Source organism: Manis javanica, chromosome 7 (genome assembly GCF_040802235.1).
Source record: "Manis javanica isolate MJ-LG chromosome 7, MJ_LKY, whole genome shotgun sequence".
In the NCBI taxonomy this organism is placed as follows: Eukaryota; Metazoa; Chordata; class Mammalia; order Pholidota; family Manidae; genus Manis; species Manis javanica.
The window spans coordinates 2921046-2943733 of record NC_133162.1 but is presented as its reverse complement, the minus strand read 5'-3'; the positions used below and the strand labels follow the sequence as shown (position 1 = coordinate 2943733).

General features: G+C 48.7%; 1 protein-coding gene across 5 annotated transcripts in view; it reads left to right on the top strand.

Moving 5' to 3' along the window:
* The window catches only part of MGMT (O-6-methylguanine-DNA methyltransferase), a 252852-nt gene extending 231312 nt beyond the window's left edge, over window positions 1-21540 (top strand). For 3 of the 5 annotated variants that reach the window (XM_037011745.2, XM_073240119.1, XM_037011741.2), the window contains exons 4-5: window positions 14339-14478; window positions 21227-21540. In XM_037011745.2, the coding sequence (XP_036867640.2) occupies window positions 14339-14478; window positions 21227-21436 (350 nt within the window). In that variant the 3' untranslated portion in view covers window positions 21437-21540. Of the gene's footprint in view, window positions 1-14338; window positions 14479-15855; window positions 16088-21226 lie in introns of those variants that run through there. The other 2 variants (XM_073240120.1, XM_073240121.1) reach the window with 2 other exon arrangements.
* Window positions 21541-22688: the final 1148 nt, after the last annotated feature.

Below are 22688 nucleotides of genomic sequence, written 5' to 3'. Positions count from 1 at the left end.
ATGACAGGGTGTCAGGCCGCCTGTGGTGCTGCTGGCTTGGAGCCTTTCCATGCCGGCCTCCGAAAAGGCCACAGCCTGCCCGGCCATCGTCCCGCTTGCCGTCTGGAGGTCGTGTTCTCTCTTCGGAACCCTGCCTTCTCCAGCCACAGCCCCATCGTCCCCCACCAGCTTCTTGCCCTGGGGGGGGGGGGGTGTCACATGAGTGCGCACCGTCCGTGGCTGTAGTTTTATACAGCCCGTTCCATAATGTGCTAGAAATAAAGGCTGACTCGGGCTGTGTCCCCCACGGCCTCCCAGTGCAGCACGTGTCGTGAGTGGAAGTGTCCCCCAGAGTCTCAGGAGTGAGCCCCACCCCCCGGTGCTGCCCAGCCTGGGCACACTGGGCAGCAGGCAGATTCCTCAGCAGATGGTCATGTGCACCACACTCACATGTACTGTCCCGCTGTGGGAAGCTCATGCCCTCGCGTGCACCCATCTGACACACTCAGCTATGCATGTTTAGTTCATTTAGTCTGACACGGAGGGTGGGTGTTAAATGAACACACTGTTGACTCCAAACCTTTGCAGTGACCGTCTGTAAACTCTTTTTCTCTGCTACCTGGGGGCTGTGGGGGCCACAGCTAACATGTTGAAGTGAATCCAGTTGTTATCACTCACACAGCGTCACATTTCGCAGCACCGTGTAATACGCACGTTGGAGCATAGGGAAGGGGCCTGGCTGCTCACGAGGCGGCTCTAGGCAGTCCCTCCCACTGTTGGGAGAAGCTTCAAGGACAGCATGAGGCCAGGGCTGAGGGTCATCTCCATGGGGCCCCTTGATCCCCAGGGGGCTCGTTTGTATTGATAAAGGCCCCCCAGTGCACACTTGCCATGCTGGGCCCAATCAGGGCTGGGTGACCTGCTCTGGCCCATCAGCTGGCACCAGCCCGCTGCCCAGCATCCTGCGGGGAGGATGGGGTGCAGCCTGCTGTGGCCAGCACAGCTCTTCCTCCTGGGCTGCAGGTCCCCCCTCCACCCTGTCCATCTCAGTACTTAGGTCAGGACTGTGCACCTCTGTAGAACCGAGTCCCCAGCCATGCACACAAGGTTGAACAGCCTCCCGTTGGCCCTGGGGCCATGCCCACCTCCAAGAACTGCACTAGCACCTGAGTCCAGCTTGGCAGGTTGATGCCCAGGTAGTCAGCTCAAGGCCCTGGTTACTCTTAGAGAAAACTGTACTGCTCCGCCCCCCGTGGAAGGGAAACCCCCGCAGCCCCCCTTCCCACTGCATGGTGCCATCTTTCATGTGCAGGGAAGACCAGGCCTGGTCTTAGACTCACCCGCCCTTTGTTCGCCCAGGAGGCAAGGCACTCACTGGGCCAGCCACAGCGCCGACTGCTGGCACGGAGACCCCTAAGGCAGGACCTTGTTCTCAGGGAGCTCGGTGGGGAAGGGGCCCGCATAGCACAGCAGGTGAGCGACGGCAGGTGAGGGGGCCTCGCCAAGGGGAAATGTTTGGCAGAGAATGTGACCTGGACTCTGCTTTAAAACAGGCATCTTGAACTTTGGGGTGAAAGCTATTTGATTAAAGAAAAGATGACTAGAAAATGTGTTTCCCTCTATTTATAATTTGTTTTTTAAATGAACATAGTGAAGTCGACCTTTGGTAATATACAGAGCTCTGTGAATTTTAATGCATGTGTGGATTTCTGCCACCACCACCCTAATCAAGACACTCACCCTAAAACCTCCCTCCTGCCCTTTTGGAGTCACCCCCGCCCCTGACCCTTGGCAACCACCGATCTGTTCTCCTTGGGCATAGGTTATGGTTGCTGAGAATGTCATGGAATTGCACTTAGACAGTGTTTAACCTTTGAGCCTGGCTTCTGTCAGCTTAATGCCTTTGAGAGTCATCCAAATTGCTGTATCTGTAGTTTATTCCTTTTAATTGTTGCATTCCACTGTAGAGATGGGCCTTCATTTGTTTATTTTTTTATTACAGCCATTCTAACAGAACTGTAAGGCTCTCTCGTCTTGTTGTTTATTTGCATTTCCCTAATGGTTACTTGTGTTGAACAACTTTTCATGTGCTTCCTCAACATCCATATATCCTTGTTGACGAGCTGTCAGTTCGAGTCTTTGCCCATTTTTTAATTAGATAGTTTGTTTTCTTACTGGTATGTTTAGAGATTTCTTTGTATTGTGGATCAAAGTCCTTTGTTGGATATGTTATTTCTAAGTATTTTCTCCTGGTCTGTAACTTGTCTTTTAGTCTCTTAAACTGACTCACAAATCAATTTGTTTTGGGGTTTGTTTGTTTTTTTCATTTTGATGAAGTCCAGTTTGTTTATTTTTTAATTTATAGATTTGCTTCTGATGACACGTCTAAGAACTGTTTGCCTCACTCCAGGTCACAAAGATTTTTTTCCTGTATTTTCTTCTAGAGTGTTTTTAGTTTAAGGTTTTACATTTAGTTAGATACATGGTCTATTTTGAATTAATGTTTGTACATAGTTTGTTTATAAGGTATGAGATTTAGGTCATGGTTCAATGTTTTGCATGTGGATATCCAGTTTTCCAATGCCTCTTTTTAAAAATAATACAGTTTTTCTATTGAAATGCCTTTGCACCTTTGTCAGAAACCATTTGGACATATTTGTATGGGTCTCTTTTGGAAATCTCTATTAGGTTCTGTCAATATATTTTTATCTGTTTACAAATTCCACATTATCTTGGTTACTATAACAGCAAAGTAAGTCTTAAAACCTGTCAGTGTGATTTCTTCAACTTTTTTTGCCTTTATAAAAATGTTTTGACTATTAAAGTTCCTTTTTTTTTAAAATCAATTTGTCTATACAATAAATCCCCCTGGGATTTTTACTGCAATGGAAATAAGTCTATAGACCAATTTGTGGAGAACTGAAATCTATATAATATTGAGACTTCCCATCCATGAACTTGGATGTTTCTCAAACTATATAGGTATTGTTTGATATCTTTCATCAGCATTTTGTCATTTCCAACATAAAGATCTATTTATAATTTGTTAGGTTTATATCTTTGTATTTCATTTTGGTTGGAGCTATTATCAGTGACATAAAACTGTGATTTTTGTGTGTTGACCTTGTATCTAGAGACCTTGCTAAACTCCCTTATTAGTTCTAAGATTTTTTTTTCTTGTAGATTTTCCTGGGTATTTTCCCATAGATAATCATGTTGACTGTAAATAGAGTTTTATTTATTTATTTCCAAAATGTATGAATTTTGTTTTCTTTTCTTGCTTTATTGCAATGGCTGGAACTTCCACTATGCTGTTGAATAGAAGAAAACATCCTAGTTGATAGAGATGGGAAATCTCTATCAACAATCTCTGTTGATAGAGATCTCTTTCCAAATCAAACAAACTTTTTGAATAGGAGAAAACATCTTCTCAATCTTCAGGGAAAAGCATTCACCTTTTCACAATTAAGCATGGTGTTGGCTCTAGGGCTTTTTCTCAATATCTTTATCAGGTTGAGAATGTTGCCTTTTATTCCTTCCTAGACAGATGAGAGTTTTTATCAGTGGTCATTGAATTTTGATCATTTTTTTCTGCCTCCATTGATAAAACTATGTACTTTTCTTCATTAGGTTGTTAGTATGGTGGATCATATTAGTTCATTTTTATAGACTTTATTTCAGAACAGTTTTAGGTCTATAGAAAAAAAATTGAGTAGTTAATGCAGAGAGTCCCTGATACCCAACACCCATTTTGCCCTGTAATTGACATCTTACATAGTGAAATATATTTGTTATAATCAGGGAACCAGTGTTGATCTTATTATTAGCTTGAATTCATACTTTATTCAGATTTCCTTAAGTTCAACCTAATAACCTTTTTCTGTTCAAGGATCCTATTTAGGATACCATATGACATTTGATCATGATATCTCCTTAGACTCCTCTTAGCTGTGACATAATTTTCTCAGATTTTCCTTGTTTTAGATGACCTTGAAAGTTTCAGGAATAATTGCTTAAGTTTTGTAGCATGTCCCTTTACTGGAAATCATATGATGCTTTTCTCATGTTGGATTGTGGCTATGGGGTTGTGAGAGGAAAGCCGCAGAAGTAGTAGTGCTGTCATTACGACTTACCACTGTTGATGTTGACCTTGATCTTTACCTCCATCACGTTAAACATGAATTCCTACTGATGCCTGCAAGTCTAATCTGTTATTGCAGGGATCGTTCTAGCCTCCTACCCTTGCTGATCTGCGAACTCCCACTCCAAAGTAAGAAACTAGCTCCCACCTTCTACCAGCATTCACTTAATTGTCGAAGTCCAGTATACTGCGCAGCAGGACCAGAATTTTTAACATGTACTCCGAGGGAAACAGCTTTATCAGTTAGAGTGCAATGTGCATATTCGCTGCTTTTGCCTATAATGTCACAGACCCCACTCTTTTCCAGAGTTCCTCAGGTCACCACATTTCTCCCACCCATTTCAGTGGAGTCACTCATATGTTTACAGTACAGTTAGATTTTCTTGTCACAGTCCTCATTCCCGTCTGGGATCCTCCAACCTCCCAAAATTTGTGTTGTTCTTGTTAATTTGCATACATTGCATACAAGGTTTTTTTTCCATCTCGGTTGTTTTTCCTTTTCTAAAATGTCATATGGTTGGGGTCATATAGCATGTAACCTTTTTAGACTTATTTCTTTCATTTCTCAATATACATTTAGGATACCTCTGTATCTTTTTGTTTCTTGATCACTTACTCTTTGTATGGCTGAATATTATTCCATTGTTTGATGGTCCATAGTTCTTCTATTTACTTATTGGAGGGCATCTTGTGTTGATTCCAGTTTTTAGCAAAAAGTGAATAAAGCTGCTGTAAATATTCATGTGCAGGTTTCTCTATAGCCTTAAATTTTCAGATCAGTTAAGTAAATGCTTAGGAGTGCAGTTGCTCTTTCATGTGGTAAGCCTCTGTCTAGCTTTGTAAGGAACTGCCAAACTTTCTTCCAAGGTAGCTGTGACACTTTGCGTTTTCATCAGTGGTGAATGAGATTCCCTATTGCTGCACATTCTCACCAGCAGTTGGTACTGCCAAGGGTTTTGTTTGGGGTTCTTTTTTTCTATTCTAATAGGTGTGTATTCACATCTCATTGTTTCAGTCTATAATTCTCTACTGACAAGTTATGTTAAATAGCTTTTCGTATGCTTCCGCGTAACCTGTGTGTCTGCTTTGGTCAGCTGTCCATTCAGATCTTTGGCCTGTTTTATGATCGGGTTTTCTTATTATTTTTAACCAGTTTGTTTTTATACTGTGGACACAGGTCCTTTATCAGACATGGGTTCTGCAAATGTTTCCTTTCAGCCTGTGGCTTTTCCTTTTGGTATCTTAACAGCATCTTTCACAGAGCAGAAACTCATTTTAATAGAGTCCGACTTACCTTTTTCTGTCTCTCTTCTGTGGATCATGCTGTGTCTAAAACTCTTCCCCAAACCCAGGGTCACCTGGATTTTTTCCCCTTTGATATCTTCTAGAAGTTTTCTAGTTTTGCCTTTCAGATTTAAGTCTGCATTTTGAGTTAGTTTTTTCAAAAGATGCATGTTCTGTCTAGATTCACATTTTTTGCATGTGGCTGTCCAGTTGCTCCAGCACTAATTGTTGGGAAGTCTGTCCTTTTTCCATTGAATTGCCTTTGCTCCCGTTTGAGTGGCTCTGCTTCTGTTCTATTCCACTGATTCGCATATCCTCTCACCAATACACTTTGTCTTGATTACTGTAGCTTTATATGTAGATTCGTTTTTCAAACATTGAGTCAACCTTGCATTCCTGAGACAAACTGCACTTAATTTTCCTGTCTTTTTCTATATTGCTGGGTTTGATTTGCCAGTACTTTGTTGAGAGTTTTTCCATGTGTGTCCATGAGAAATATTCATCTGTACTTTTGGATTTTGTCTTTTTATGATTTTTGATGTTGAAGTAATTCTCATAAAACGCCTTGGAAATTTTTCCCTCTTCTGTTTTCTGGAAAAGATGATGCTGAGTTGATGTATGTTTTCTTTAAATGTTTAGTAGAATTTACTGGTGAGATTATCTGATCTTAGTGATTTCAGGAGAGCTTAAACTATGAATTCAAATTCTTTGATAGTTACAGGACTATTCAGTTGTCTGTGTCATCTTGGATGAGTTATGGTAGTTCGTAGTTTTTGATAAGTTGGTGTGTTTCATCTGTGTTGAATATTGTGCAAATTATTTGAGGAACACTATTATACATTTAATATCTGTGATGCCTCTAGTAACATCCCCTTTCATCCCCTGTGTTGGTCATTTGTTTCCTCTCTCATTCTTTATCAGTCTTGCTAGAAATTTATCACTTTTATCGCTCTTGCCAAAGAACCCAGTTTGGATTTCATGTATTTCACTCTCTCATTTTCCCATTGTCAGTTTCATGGGCTGCCTAAGTTGGAACCACAGATTATTCATTTGAGACCCTTGTTTTCTAAAATAAGTATTTAATACTATAAACTTCCCCCTAAATATTGCCTTAGCTGAGTCTCATAAATGGTTATGTGCGATATTTTCAGTTTCATTCAGTTCATTGTATTTTATAAGTTTCCCTGAAGACTTCCTCTGTGACCATGGATTATTTAGAAGTAGCTTATTTACTGTCTAAATGTTTTCCTTTTATATTTCTGCTATTATTGTCTAGCCTAAATCCATGATGATCAAGAATATAACTCATGATTTCAATGATTTTAATTTGTTAAAGCTTATTAGGTCAACGCTCTGTGTGTATTTGAAAGAATGATTTTTCTGATTTCAGGTACAGTGTTATATAAATCTCAGTTAAAATCAGGTAGTCGATGATGTGTTTGTATCTACCTTAGTTTTCTGTCAGCTATTTCTTTCAGTTACCAAGCCTCCAAATGTAACCGGGGATTCAGCTCATCTCCCTTTGGGCTCTGTCAGTTTCACCTCCCGTACCGGGAGCTCAGCGTCAGGCACACGAGCCTTTATTAGTGCCAGCGTGTCCGGTTCACGATTCGGCCTCAAATCATGATGTGGTGACGTTCCTTTTTAGCCCTGGAAATTTTCTTTGCTCTTAAGTCCACATTCTCTGATTTTAACTTTATTTAGATCGGTATTTATGTGGTATATATCTTTCCATCCTTTTGCTTTTAACCCAACTATTTCTGTTATTTAAAGTTAATTTATTTTTAGACAGCATATACTTGGCTAATTTTTTTTAGTCCATTCTGATACACTCTTATCTTTCCATTGGTGTAATTAGACTTTTTTTGTTTGTTTACATTTGATGTAAGTATTAATGTGATTGGCATTAGATCTAAACTTGATTTTTATTTCATTTTATTGTTCATCTCATTTGTTCTATTATTTTATTTTTACATAATATTTTCTGTCTTTTCCCTCTGTTTTTCATTTCTCTTTCTCCTTTCCTGCCACCTTTTTGGCCATTTTAACTTTGTTTTTAGTATTTTAGTGTATTTGTTATTGTTTTCACTATATTTTTCTCTTCATAGTTTATCTAATTGCTTTAGTAATTACACTATTTAAATACTTTGACAGTCAGGTTGGAATCAGTATCTAATGCCTTCAGGGTGAATGTAGGGACCTCGTCCAGTATACATCCTTTAACTTTTCATCTGTGCTACAGTGTCTTGTGTTTTACACCTACATACATTGGAAATCTTATTTGACAATGTCATGGTTTTGCTTTCAATCATCAAACATATTTTAAAGAACTCAACAGAAGATGAGTCTGTGATATTTAGCCGATAGTTACATTTCTTTTGTTCTGCCTTTATTGTTACAGTTCCAAGCTTCCCTCTGGTATCACTTCCCTTCTCACTGAAGAGCTTCCTTTAGCAATTCTTTTAACTCAGGTCTGTTGGCAATGTATGATCTTTGTTTTCAATCTGAAAATGTCTTTATTTTAACCTCATTACTGAAGGGTTTGTTTGTTTGTTTGTTTTTAACTGCATATAGAATTCGGAGTTGATAGCTCTTTTCTTCCAGCACTTTAAATTTGCTATTTCACTCCCTTCTGGCCTCCGTGTTGTCTAATGAGAATTCCACTGTCATTCTCACTCTTGTTCCCCTGTAAATAATGCATCATTCTTCTCCAGTTCTCAAGATTTCTTTCTTTGTTGTTACATTTCAGCAGCTTCATCATAAGTCTGGGAGTGAATTTCTTGGGTGTGTCCTATTTGCAGTTTGTTAGGCTTCTCAAATCTGTATTTGTATATCTTTTGCCAGGTTTGGAAATGTTTTAGCCATTATTTCTCCAAATACTCTTTTCTGACACCACCCTGTTTTTCCTCTCCTTCCGGAACTCCAGGGACAGGACTGTCAGACCTTCTGGCTTTGTCCCCTGCGTCCCCATGGCTCTCTCTGGTTATCTGTTACTTGCTTTCAACGTTTTTTTTCCTGTTTTCCAGATTAGATCATTTCTATTGACTTGTCTTCCATTTCACTGACTCTTTCCTTTGGCATTTCCATTGTGCTAGTGAGACCATGCATGACAGTTTTTAAATTTTGGTTATTGTATTTTCCATATGAATTTTTCTATTTGATTCTTCTTTGTAACTTACATATCTTTGAAACTTTGTGTCTTCTCATTTGCTTCGGGAATATTTTTTCTTCTTGTAGCATTTTTATTATAGATCTTTTAAAGTTGTCAGATGACATCACATCACTAATTATCAGGGAAATGCAAATTAAAACCACAATGAGATATCCCCTCACACCAGTTAGGATGGTGAATATGCAAAAGACAAGAAACAACGCTGGCAAGGATGTGGAAAAAGAGAAACCCTCCTGCACTGCTGGTGGGAATGTAAATTAGTTCAACCGTTATGGAAAGCAGTATGGAGGTTCCTCAGAAAACTAAAAATAGAAATACCATTTGACCTGGGAATTCCACTCCTAGAAATTTACCCAAAGAAAGCAAGATCCCAGATTCAAGAAGACATATGCACCCCTATGTTTATTGCAGCACTATTTACAATAGCCAAGATATGGAAGCAACCTAAGTGTCCATCAGCAGATGAATGGATAAAGAAGATGTGGTGCATATACACAATGGAAAACTATTCAGCCATAAGAAGAAAACACATCCTACCATTTGCAACAACATGGATGGAGCTGGAGGGTATTATGCTCAGTGAAATAAGCCAGGCAGAGAAAGACAAGTACCAAATGATTTCAGTCATTTGTGGAGTATAAGAACAAAGCAAAAATGAAGGAGCAAAACAGCAGCAGACTCACAGACTCCGAGAAGGGAGTAATGGTTACCAAAGGGAAGGGGGTGGGGAGGGTGGGAGAAGGGGATTAAAGGGCATTATGACTAACACACACAATATAGGGGGGTCACAGGGAAGGCAGTACAGCCTGGAGAAGACTAGTAGAGACAAATAGTGACTCTGTGGCATCTTACACTGACGGACAGTGACTGCAGTGGGGTGTGGGGGGACTTGATAATCTGGGTGACTGTAGTAACCACAATGTTGCTCATGTGAAACCTTTGTAAGATTGTATATCAGTGATACCTAAAAAAAAGCCAGATGACACATATCAAATCATCATGTTTACACTTATGTATCTTAAAATGCTGTTTTTTGGTTATACCCCAAAAGCTGGAGGGAAAAGTTGTCAGGTGATCCCAATTTCTGTGCCAAGTGTGCCTTGGCATTTGTTGACGATCTTTCCCCAGGTGAGATGGAGTTTCCCTGATTCTTCAAATGCTGGGCAATTTTTCGATTGTATCCTGATCCTTTTGAATACGACGTTCTGAGACCCAGTCTGTATACATCAGTGGATAACAGTAACATTTTTGTTTGAGACACTTGACTTGGCTGAATTCAGCCGTAAGTGTGGCCAGGCTTCCGCAGGTGGTAGTTTCAGTGTTCATCCCATTTTTTTTTCAGCCTCCACGGTCCTTTTCAGATCTGCCCTCCTGTGCATCACTCAGTGGCTGGTCTGGGAGCTGGCAGTGGCCTCAGTAACCTTTATGCCATTTCTCAAGGTCTTCAGTTCAGGGTCAGAGCCACACGTGCTCAGCTCCGCAGTGAGTACAGGCACATATAAGCAACTGGGTGGTGTGCTTTCCCAAACTCCTCTTTCTCCACAATTTCCCTGGTACTTTCCAGGTCTCGGGGACCCCTTTTAGGGCCTCCTGCCATAAATTTGGGTTTCTGTACCCCACTGTTCACAGACTTCTGTGACTGCACCTGCATCTGGGGCTGAGCAGTGAGGAGACAGCAAAAAACAGCCAGGTCTGCCCACCGCTGGGGACCACAGCCCTTCCCGTCAGAAAGAGATTGAGGTTTCTGTGCCTCCCCCCCCACTGCCACCCCCACCCCTCAGGACTGTTTGGGGGCTGGGGCATCAGGGCTCAGAGGTGATGCCAGAGGGTTGATCCCTGCACGCTCTGAGCATCGGAAGGCTCTCCTTCCCCCCCAGGTGAGTGAGAGCCGCCAGGTGCTGTGTTTGCACCAGCGGTGCCTCCCGGGTCCAGGCTGCAGGAAGTCCGGGCTGGGGATTGGGGGGTGGGGGGTAGCACTCATGCATCAGTGCAGCATCTCCTCAGATTCTTGTCTCCCTCTCCAGGATGCCTATGATTTACTTCCTGCAGCCCTCAAATAGCTGTCGGCATTCTGCCCAGGCTTTGTTAAGGCATTCAGTAGGAAACTGGGTGGAGTGTGCCAACTTTACCTGGAACCAGGAGCCCTTTCCTTCCAAGTTGGGGTTTTTTTCTCCCAGGCTCGCTCATGGGAAGTGTATCCTGGCTGCTTTAATGGTCAGGTTAGCTCTGCTGGCCTTTGACACAGTGTCAACACTTGCCTCTAGATCCCCCAGATGAGAAACCTCCCAGGTCAACAGGCAAGTCCCAGAAGGAAGAAGCCCTTGGGAAGCTGGAAACTGTCAGGTGGCTGTGACGCGTGCCAGGAGTACCAGGAATTTGGTGCTATGGCAGGGGAAAGCCTGCAGGAGCTCGGGCACTACCCTCTGTGCCCAGGGATGGGGCCAGTGAAGTCTTTGCTGGCAGCACCCTTCCCAACCCCAAGACGGGAAGCAAGACACCCCCTTGGCAGGGCCCAGAGGACAGCTGGGCTCTTGGGCTCCAGGAGCGCCGGAGCATGGCCCTCTCTGCAGCCTGGCAGTGCAGAGGGCAGCCCTGGGCAGCCAAGGGACAGCCCTTCCTAGAACACGGTGCCCCACAGCACAGGTCATCCCAGGAGAGTGACTCCAACCCAAGAACGTGGAGGTGTGGTGCTCCCTCCCTGGGGAAGAGGCGTTGGGTCTGAGCTCTGGTCTCAGAACCGGCCCCACTGCCCTGCTGTTGGCGAGATGTGCTGCAAGCCTGTGGCAGGTGCAGGAAGTGTTTGTGCAGCGAGCTCTTGGGTTGGGGTTTATCACTGGGGAGGAGTCAGAGGCCCGGGGGAAGGAAGTGACTCGTGCTGGGTGTGCCTCAGCCCCTGGCTGGGTGCTACGGCCCTGCTCTGGGGTGTGACTGCATGGGTGCCCCCATGGGCATGGTGCAAGCAAGCAAGTCCACAGAGACAGGCTGCCCTGATCCCATTCCCACACAAGCGTGAGCACAGCTCACATAAAACCCTGGTGTCTGTGACACGGAACAACATCCCCTCACTGCCCATGTTGGAAAACTGCAGGAGGCTGGTGACGGACGGCCCTGGTGGAGGATTTCGGTGGTTATGGTGGATGTGTTCGAACCCCCCACGCTGAAGTGGAAAGGGCCACATCCTTCCAACGCAGGGGCGCTGAGAAGCAGGTTGGCGTCCGGCAGAGCCACATGGGCCCTGCGGTGTAATCCCAGCCCGTGGCCAGCCGCAGAGCAGAGAGAGGGTGAGGACAGGGTGAAGGGAAGGACCATCCGGGACTGGCCTCCGCACAGCCCTGGGGTTGCAGCTGGCTCTTCGGGGAGGACCCCTAAGGGGGAGAGGGGTGCCGTTCTCAGGGCTGCCCCTCCGGCCACCTGGAATGCTGGGCCAGCCACTAGGCTTATGTGGTCATCCCAGCGTCTAGAAAATACATTTGTCACATCGAGGTATATTAATTTTTATGAGCAGGTTTTGGTACATTTTAGAATGATATTTAACAACTGAAAGTGTCAGCCCCTCCTCAGAACGAGAGCGCTTTCCTACTTCTGCCTCCTCACAGGTTAGTGTCAAGGGCTCCGTCTCCGAGAGCCACTTAAGCTAATTAATGCATTTGCTCCCTACAAGGCGAAATGGAGCTCCCAGATACATATATAAAACGATGTGCTTGGTTGCTAAATACTGCATTCTTTGAGCTATTTTTCCTCGTATATTGCCTAGTATGCACCAGGTAAGAAATGGTTTCCCATGAAAAACTGACAGTGAAGCTGAAAATGTTGGATAAACTCTGTTCTCATATATGGATGTATAATTGTTTTATTATACAATACTTTTACACTTGGAAAGAAAGGTGCTCAGTAATTTGGCAGTCATTCGTCAGAGCAGTCCCAAGGCTGGCGCTCGGCTCACGGCGCTGGCACGGTGCCACGCTTGCTCTGGACTTCTGAGCTCCAGTTAAGCGTGCACACGCTCCGCTCATTGTCTCTCCAGGCTTAGGGATGTTCTAGGCGGTTCTGGGAAACCCGGGCAGCATCCTCTCTCTGGGTCAAAACACAGAAAACAAAAGCCCACAACTCTGTGCTCCCGGAGGAAGGCGGGAAACCAGCCTCCGTGTCCTGCAGCATCGCCCTGCAGCTTGTATTGTCTCTTCCACCATCGCTGTCCCTGGGTCTCCTTCTCCAAGTTATCACCAGCCCACCTCGATTTCCTTTAGTTTCCTTTTTTTTTCTTTTTTCTTTTTTTTTGAGTTAGTCATAAGAGCAGCAACAATAATAGTGATTAACAGTTTGATTTCAAAACCGTTTCTAAAGAAATCCCAGTAAACAGTCTGTTTGCCTAAGGACACCCTCCCAGCCATCAGCCAAGAACACAACTGCATGTGTTAATGAACTCAAAGCTGTTAATGTGGTTTCTTCAGTTAAATTGATTCATGAATTTTGAAGAGAACATTATCTAATGAATTTTCTTTGAATAGAAAGCAATTAAAGGACAAATCAGTCTGATTAACCCCAAAGTCACCCTCCTGCCACAAATGGTGTACAGTTTGAAATTATATCATAAGAAACTAGAGCACATTTGCTATCTTTTTGCCCTCGACTAATCCATGTAAATTAATGAACAACAAAGTTAATTTCTTCGATGACCCTTCTCTAGTATCACCTGGATTATGCTGATGTTTAATTTGCTTAATGTTATAATAAAGACTAAACAGATTTTTTTTCCAGTGAAGTGATTACCATTCCCTTCAGTTAAGAAGTGATTTTTATTATTTAACACACATGTAAGGCTGGTGTTTCCTTTAAGAACTCAATTGCACTTTGCCAGCCTGGCACCCTGTGTAAGTAGTGCCATCACAGACACACTGCAGAACCCACCCCTGCCCTTGGAAGCCTTCCCTTTGTTGCCACCAGGAAACCCTGCGCCGAGGCCCAGGGCCCCCCGACGTGGAGACGCAGCTCTCTGTCCAGAGCTCCTGAGCCCTGTGAGCCCTTTGGAAAGACGATAGGTATTGATTCAGACCGGCTCCTTCCTGTGCCAGGCTTACCTCCCGCCAACTCCACACCCAGGAAATGGCTGTAAAACGCGGAGGCGGGGAGAGAATGTTCCCCTGCCCTCACCCGTCCATCCCTGCAGCAGGCTGAAGAGCTAATGCAACTGGATGTGGATAGCCAGTTAACTATAAAGTTATTTTGTTTCTGCAGCCCTGTTTGTTACAGATGCCAGGAGCCAAGATCACCACCGGTACCCCCCCAACCCCCCACCCCCGAGCCGGGGTGTTTGGCATTCTGAGCCTGCTCACTGCTGGCTGTGGACAGCTAGCATTTACCCCAGCCCAACCTGGGGCTGCGTTTTCCTGTGTCCCAACTGAAGTTGGAAACAACCCAGCAGTGCTAAAGGCTGTGAAGTCAGTGGGCAGGCAGGGCCTTCTGTGCCTGTCGATTGAGCTGCCTGCTCAGTGTGCACGCCTGCGCACCGGGAGCACCACGCAGTCCTGCGGGGAAGGCGGGGGAGACCGGAGGAAGTGGCGGCCCGGGGGGGTGTGCCTGGGAAGGGCCTCCTGTTCCTCCAGGCGGCGGGACGGCAGGAACGATGTGTGCAGGCTGTGTTTTAATCGAGTGTAACACCTATTTCTGTTGATGCGTTTTCTCTTTGGGGACTGGCGGCTCCTTGTATCCAAGCTGTTGGAGCCATTTGTCCAAATAACGTCATTCTGAATTCTTCCTTTCAGACTCATTCACCAGGCAGGTGTTATGGAAGCTGCTGAAGGTCGTGAAATTCGGAGAAACGGTTTCTTACCAGCAATTAGCAGCCCTGGCAGGCAGCCCCAAGGCAGCGCGGGCAGTGGGAGGAGCAATGAGGAGCAATCCTGTGAGTTCGGGGATGAGGACAGCAGCCTGGCTGCTGGCGGTGGTGGGCCCCGGGCCATTGGACTTAAGCGACTTCCCAAGGCAGCCCAAGTGCGCCAGGTGGGAGGTGAGGCAGCGGTGGTGATGGGGGCCCTGGAAGAGGTGCAGGTGGCACCGTAGGGCTGTGTACCCCTGTTTTTGGAAAGGGAGTAAGGAAGCTTTCCCACACACCACTGAAAGGCACCACCTCCCCATGCACGTCAGAGCCACAGGAGCCCCTTTTCACAAGGAGCACGGAGGGGGATGGACCTAGAGCAGCGGTGGGTGCACACTGGCTCATTGGCACAGCCCCTGGGGTGCCAGGGGCCTGGTGTAGGCCAGCCACGCTTCTCGGGGCCGGGGGTACAGTGGGAACAACAGGCCAAAAGACCCACCCAGCAGCTTAGGTCTCAGAGGGCCCCAGACGCAGCCCGTCTCCTGGGAGCCAGGCTCCGGCCCAAGGTCCTTCCCCCCCAGGCCTGTGTGTTAGCGCTGAGACCTGTCACCTGAGCTCACCTCGGGGCCAGGGATAGTTCATCGCGTCCAGGCCTGTGTCCCCAGGTGTGGCTCCAGCCGCAGGCTCCCTCCTGTCCTTGTCCCTCATGTGTGTCTGTAGGCAGGCCTGGCTGAGAACAGCGCTCGCAAACCACATGAAGCCATGCTCCCCAAAGGGCAGGGCTGGGCCACCGTGCGGGGGCTTCGTGCCTGTGGTCCCAGGAAGACAGGGGCACCTTCGCTCCATGGTCACACACACACACAGCTGCAAGCCTCCGGGTCTCAGGAAGGAAGTCAGCACAAGCGGGGGGAGAGGCTGTGACGTGGGCCAAGGCCATGCCCAACTGTGGCCCCTGCATGAGGGCAGGAGGGGCGCCCAGCTGCCGGGAGGCCCCTGGAATGGGCCCGTTCTCGTTCGCCCCTCCAGTGCCCGCCGATGGCCTGCTCTCGCATCAGGAATGGCTTCTCCCCAAAGCCACGAGAAGTCTCTGGTCTGAGAGAAGAGTGCCAGCCTCCTGGGGAGAACAAATAGGATTCCCCCACTGTGGGATGGGAAGGCACTGACTCAGGCCCCACTTTTTAAGCAGTTGTCATGCCTTTACCGATGTTTTCAAAACTGTTTCCATCCCTGCTCGCCGGGGAGCATAGCCACTTGCCACAGTCGGCTGCTCCTGCCAGTCGCTCCGGCAGCCCGAGAGCAGAGCCCGGCGTCTCTGGGAGCTGGCCGTGACGTAGCCTTGTGAACAAAGCTGCATTGTCTTTCTTCAAGAAGCAGCTCCTGTAGGTTTGTAGCGGATCCCACCATCTTACTGTGCTCGAGTCTGGAGAAGGGTTTTCTGCCGTAGTGAAATATCACGAATTGCAGGAGCAGTGGGCGACACATCACCCCCGCCTTGCATGTCCTGAGTTCTCGGTGATGATGGCTGGTGGCCCGTTGGCATCTCAAGTGGCACCTGTTTTGCTCTGACGCACCGTGCCCGCCACACCACCGCAGCGTGCTGCACGGTGCAGGCGCACTAAGCCACGTGCAGCATGATTCTCCAAGTTTCTGGATGTGATTTTTTATGTTTCCTAATAAAACACCAGCTTTGTCTTCCTCTGGAAGGCCGCCCTGTCCTAGGCTGTGACTCCATTCTGAGCAGGTCAGCTGGGCACGAGACGAAGACACAGCCCCATGTGATGCCGTGTGAGGAGCGCGCTGATGCTCTCGTGGATTGCCCCCCGTCCTCCCACATTCACATGTTCTCTGAAGACTGTCGTTTTGTCCCTGGTTCATCCCCACTGCAGGCCAGGTCCCTGTTGCTCATGCCCTCTGGGTTGGGGAGGGAGTTCCTTTCCCCTCGCAAGCTCGGGCTCCTCTGCATGCGCACATGCTGTGCAGCAGCCCCGGTCCTGCGGGGAGAGCCCCGCTAACCACCCCGTGCAGGTGTGCAGCCCCTCACCTGCCTCCGTGACGCCCACTCGTCCTCACTCTGCAGTGGGGATGCCATCGCTGCCCAGCCACCGTGCTTGTGGCAATATTCGGAAACATTTACTGTTCTGCGACCAGCATGACTGTCTTCTCCTGCCATTAATCTCTATGAGCACCTCTGTTCAAACATGGCCTCAGTCACTGAAATTTATAAAATAGGATCTCCCAGGGCTTAAAGCTCTAATTCCATAAAGTCCATGTATTGACATCACTGTCGCCTGCCAAAGTCAAGAGCGGCAGTGAGACCCGCTCGGCAAAAGGGCTGTGTGGGTGCGTGCCCCTCTTCCCGTGCTGAGGCAGCCTGGTGGCCGCGAGCCCTCCGTGGCCTTCCATGGACGTTCCTCTGTAGCTGGGCGCTGCACGTACCTCAGAGGATCCCCGCAAAGTGGGTCGAGAGAACAGGTGAGCCAGGACCCTGGGGGAGAAGGGGTTCCTGGTCGTGGGCTGGACCACAACTGGCTTTGTCATCCCTCACGGGTGCCCCCGTGCCCGGTGCTGGACACAGGGGTCCTGCCACAGAACCAGTGGGCTCCGGCACTGATGGCGCACCACTGAGTCTTACTCACTGAAGACATTTCTCTGTTCAGTCTGGAGAGAACAATTGGGCGTTTCAGGGAGGAGAGTGAAAAATGGCCCTGGCATGTTGCAGAACAGCGCAAAGCTCACTGCGCGTTAATTCCATAGGTGGCTTGGTGACTTGCCATCAATGTGAACACATGCTGGTCCGTGTCACCGTGTTTGCAGTTGGTGTGAGCTCTCCTCCCACCCCTGGGGTAAACTATGGTCTTCACTGGGCTCTTGATTTTTCCAAAGTTTTCCACGAAGGACTCATTAGCCCAACTCGGAAGGTCTGGCAGGCTTCTGGAAGGTGCTGGCCCCCACCCAGCATGGAGGAGGCCCACGTTCTGGGAGATCGGATGGGAGGCACCTCGCGGCCCTTCCCCACAAAGCACCCTTGTGCTCATCCTCAGACAGAATTTGCTAAACGCAGTTCAGAGGCAATCAATATGTTGCACAGAGAGTCGCCCCACTTCTTTCTGAACAAACGCATTCCTGAGGAGTTAGTTTATTCACAGATTGCCATGAGCGCTAATGACCCCCCGAGCCTTGTTCTGCGGGTCACCCAGATGGCTGTTGATAAAGATTTAGCATCATGTTCTAAGTGTCAGGGCTGTCAGTGGGGCTGAACCATCTGACCAGAAGGAAAAAACGCACAGGGAGCTATTGATTACAGCTTCTCGGTGTCACTTGTTCACCAGGATTTAGGTATTGATGAGGCCGCGAGTGAAAACAAGCTCTTTCCCATGTGGGCTGCTACCCACAAGAACAAAGGCGAAGTCGGAAAAAATATTCAGCCAGCACCAGAATCAGAGGGATTCCATTATTGATTGAAAGGCCCCTTCGTGTTATTTTTGTTGGAGACAAATCTATGGGTTTGGAAGTTTTATAGCATTTGAGAAAGGGTCTGTGTAAGTGATGGGTTCATGTATTGGATGAATTAGATTTCACAGCATGAAGATTTCAATGCAGCTGTGATATTATGAGCTGCTTGGTTATTGATAAAAATTACATTTTATGCAGCACAGACTTTAAAGGAGAGGGCATAGAGGGCATGCATCCTTTGAAATGTCCTTAGGGCCCCAATAAATTTTAGCAGGTTTCATTATTTTAATAGTCTGAAACCCACCACCAAAATTAACACTAACAGAAACAGGGTTCCCCATTTCCAGTGGTAAAAACAGTGCATAATTGGTAAGCCACCTGTTCTCCATCACTGTGTGCCCAAGACTAAGACTGGTCATGGCTGTCATTAAAATTGATATTCCATGGCAGCAGCCCTGTTATCTGATGGCACACAGAAAAGAATTTGTATCACCCACTTTCATAATTTCATAGCTTGTTGGAAGGAGAGAAGAAAATGAAAGTTCGTTCATGAAATCTGCTGTTAGATAGAAAAATTGAAGTGGTGCCTAAATGTATGTAAAACTAAATTGAATTAAATGGCTGCCTCTTTATCAGTCAAAAAACTTGACCTGTGCATTATCTGATCGTGTCCTCACAGCGGTTGTTGATGCGAGTATTGCTCCGGCGATGACCTCGATCAGAGGAAACATCCCACCCGAGGTGTCCCTGTTACTCCTCCCAGGAAGCTGGGAGCTCCGCGCTGTGTGCGGGGCGCGGCGTGGCGTTACTTCTCATCCCAGCCAACTGCAGCAGAGGGAGTCCACCCTCTCCCCATCTCTGTGCTGGTCACTGGGGAACACACGTTACCGTGGCAACCCCAACTGCCAGTCAAAACCAGGACTGCTTGGTGATGTGGGGGACCGTCAGCTTCCTGCCCCTCAAGCCAGCTTACCTGCTGGGGCTGGCCAGCACCCCAGGCCCCCAGCAGTTCTCGGGGTGGGAAGGAGCGTGGACACTGGGCTCTGCTTCTGCTGGCTTGGAATCTCTTTGTTGCCTCTAAATAGCTGTGTGAACTTGGGCAAGAGACTTACTGGGGCCTAAGTTCGGCGTGCCCGGCCTGGGGCTTGGAGGGCATGATGCCATGGTGTCCCTGTTGGGCGCAGAGCACACTCTCCCCAATGGCACTGAGCACCGAGGCTGGACAGGTGCAGCCTGGGGCTCACAAAGGGACACTCCGGGCAGCCGAGACAGACGGGTGGCCAGGGGCGCCTAGAAGCAGAGGGGAGGTCCGGGCGCGGGCTCAGCCGCTCTCTGGGATCTCACCCGGCTGGTCCTCATCCAGCCGTCCATCTGGAGGTTCGGGGGGGCTGAGAGGAGGACCCCGCTGTGGAGCTGTGAGCTGAGTGGGGGGAGATGGGAAGACGCGCTGCAGCCGCACACATGGTGGCCTGGGAAAGGCCCAGCCTTCAAGGCCTGGGAGCCACAGGACAGCTGGGGCAAGGTGACCATTTGTGAGGGGCCAGGGGGATAGCAGGTGTGCGGATGCGGGGTGGGGAGGGCCGGCATGCTGAGTGGCCCCCAGGTGCCTCCTGTGTACCCTCCCCAAGTGGGGTCCACTGAGGATCCTTGGCCCCCTCCCCACCCTGGCCCCTCCTGCCTGCTGCCCCAGCTCCTGTGGCCATGCCCCCTGGCAGCTGCTCTCCCAGGGTCCGTGGGCAGCCCCCTTGTCAGAGGAGGCTGAGCTCTGCTGGGGCCCCAGGGCACATGCCCTCCTGCAGAGCCCTACAGAGACATGTATCCTCAGCCTCTGAGGGACTGCTTGTTGGGGTCTTCGAGCAAAGTGGCCGTTGACCCCCCCAAGTCCCTGTGGTGGGAATGAGGCATGCCACTCATGTTTGGCAGCCCCAGGCATGTGGCCATCCCTGGTGCTCTGGGTGAGCTCTTGGTCGTGTCCCCTGGCTGCCCAAGAGGGGGGCAGCAGCCTGTGGCGCCTCCTGCCCACTGCGGTACACAGACTGCGAGCCACATCCCTCTCTCCCTCTTGTAGTCTGAGCAGACCGAGAAATGGATAAGGGACGTTAGGATATCAGCTTCGTCAGGATAAAAAGTAGGTGGAGAGGCAGCGTGGCCACGGCAGGTTTCCCAGGAATTCCCACCAGAGTTAGACCTCCAGCAGGGCTGGACTGCCCGGGTCTCAGAAGCCAGCAGGACCCCGGGTGGTGCTCCGTTGGGCCCTCGGTCCCAGGGCGTCGGTGTCGGGGGCGAGACCTGCCTGCGGTCTGGGCCCTCGTGCTGCCAGCTGTGGGCAGCCTGCCCTCCTCTGGGACTCGCAGAGCAGGTGAGCTGCAGAGCCAGACTGGAGCACTTGGCACGGCCCTGGGTGCAGAGAGCCAGGTCCCTGTGAGGGCCTTGGACCACCAGTCGGCTTCTCTTGGTGGGACGGTGTTGGGTTTGTTTTTATCAGAAAGCAGCCTCACTCTAGCAGAGTAGCTCTGTGATTAAGGCACCTAACTACTCAGTTTATCTCCAGAGGTGAGAGGCTATTTGGGGCGGCGGGGGGTGTCCTAGGGGAGGGTCCCAGCACCCCATGAGAGAAGCAAGGATGGGTTCAGCCTAGGTCTGGAGTCCTGGGGGATGGGTGGGAGAGCTGTCTGGCCGGCCCACCCCAGGTGTCCACAAGGGACAGAGGCTTCTTCTTAGGTGGGACAGACAGGAGCTGGGGCTGCTTACACTTCCCGAGTGTCCAGAGACCAGGGAAGCGAGCTGCCGGCCAGGGCCACAAGGTAAAATAGGCTAGGTAGCCTTTTCCGTAAAGGACTGGTAGTGAATATTTTAGGGTTTGCAAAAGCAGCTACAGACACTCTGTCCCAATAAGGCTTTACTTACCAAAGCTGACGTGGGATGCACCAGCCCACAGCCCGTCTGCCAGACCATGAGTCAGTGGCCTGTGCAAGTGCAGGACACCCTGAGCTTCCCTGCTACGTCTCAAAATGTGAGAATTTACATACCACCCATAACTTGGAGATATAATTTTAAATTTTGTTAAGTGTACATCATAAATGATTTACCAGATGAAAGTAGGTTTTCTCCTTCTGAATCTTGGTATAAAGGGATTCCCTAAAAAAGGCCTTGGGGTACTGTGCCCCTCCCCAGCCCACTCGGAGACCCTCAGGGACTGAGGGCAAGCAGCTCCGAGGCAGAGCTGTCTTGGGGCTTCACCCAGCCCGCCCTCGCCAACAGCCCGCAGGTGACAGAGCCCTCACTAGGTGGGCCCTGGGCCAGTTGTGAACAGAGCCTGGCTCCTGACCCCAAAAGCCTTCGTTTCTCCAGAGCCCAGACCGATGGCGTCCATGTTTTCCAGGTCCCCATCCTCATCCCGTGCCATCGGGTGGTCTGCAGCAGCGGGGCTCTGGGCAACTACTCCGGAGGACTAGACGCAAAGGAGTGGCTTCTGGCCCATGAAGGCAGCCCGGTGGGGAGGCCGGCCCACAGAGGGGACTCTCATCCAGCCAGAGCCTGGCTCCGGGACCTGGGGGGCACCACCAGCCCCCAGCCTGCTGGCCGAAATTGAGTGTTTGCAGTAGGAGCGAGTGTTTGAGTGATGCATCGATGCCCAGCAGTGGGAATTGGAATGGGGGTGCACTGCTGTATTAAACTAGCTGGATATGTCTGGGGGATGCCATGTGTCTGCTCCTTTTTGTTCTTGCATTTTACAGCAGGGTGCGCTCCAGAGACGGGCCGTGTGTGTGTGGCCTGCTCCCTTCCCTCATGCTGCTACGTTGCACTTGTCTGTTAGAACAGGGATGAGCAGGCTGGGGGCCGTCAGGTACAAGGGCCACTGCCCTGGAAGAAGGACGCATCTGGCACCCACAGGGGGTGCATGGCTGCCCCTGGAGCCAGCTGGAGCCCACCAGGCCCTGACCCCCAGAGCTGCAGGGCCACCCCAGGCTGCTTTGGGTTTGTCCCCCTGAAAAGCTGCCTTGCCCCAGAGGCGTCCCCTTTTTTTCTTGGCTGATAAGGAGGCTGGGCTGAAGAAAAGTGGAAGGCCGTGGAAACGGGTGCTTTTCTACCTTCGTTTTTCCAAGTGCCACAAAAGCTGATGCACCCATTTGGGGTCATATTGATAATAGGAAATAATCACTTGCCAAATGATTTAGGAAAACAAATTTGGTTGAAACGGCACCCTTCTGAGGTATGGGGTCTCCCCAGGCCCCAGCTTCTCTCCTGCCATTCCTGGACTGCCACACACTGGACAGAAGGTGATGAGGGACATAGATTTCTCCCTCCTGGCACCCCAAAATTGAGCCTATAAGTCAGAGGTCACACATGGACATGGGTCAGCTTATGTCACTGATGGCAGTGGGGAGTATTTCCAACATGTGCCGTGCACTGCACTCTGTACTTTGTTATCATGTCACTTTAGCTTTATAATTAACTATCTGAAAAGCGTAAGGGAAACTTGTAGCAGGCATGTGGATAAATAAAATAGAACATGTGCTATATGGAGAAAATAAACTGTACCCAACTGCACAGTAGAAAGCTGTATTTTTGTCAAGGGTCCCTATGACAGTACAAACCACAGAAGGGAAGCTCAAGTGGTTTGCGTGTCACCAGAAGCCTGGATAAAAATACAGCCTCATGATGAGCACAGCTTGGGTGTGTTTTACATCTCGTTTTACCTTAACACCAACAAAAGAATAGGGACCTAACGCGAGTGAACCTCAGGCTTTTCCCACCAGTTCACAATCCATCTCCTTTTCTTACATCAGCCAAATCAATTCTGGACCTTTTCCCTCCAAGCGATGTGACTGTTGCCCATTGCC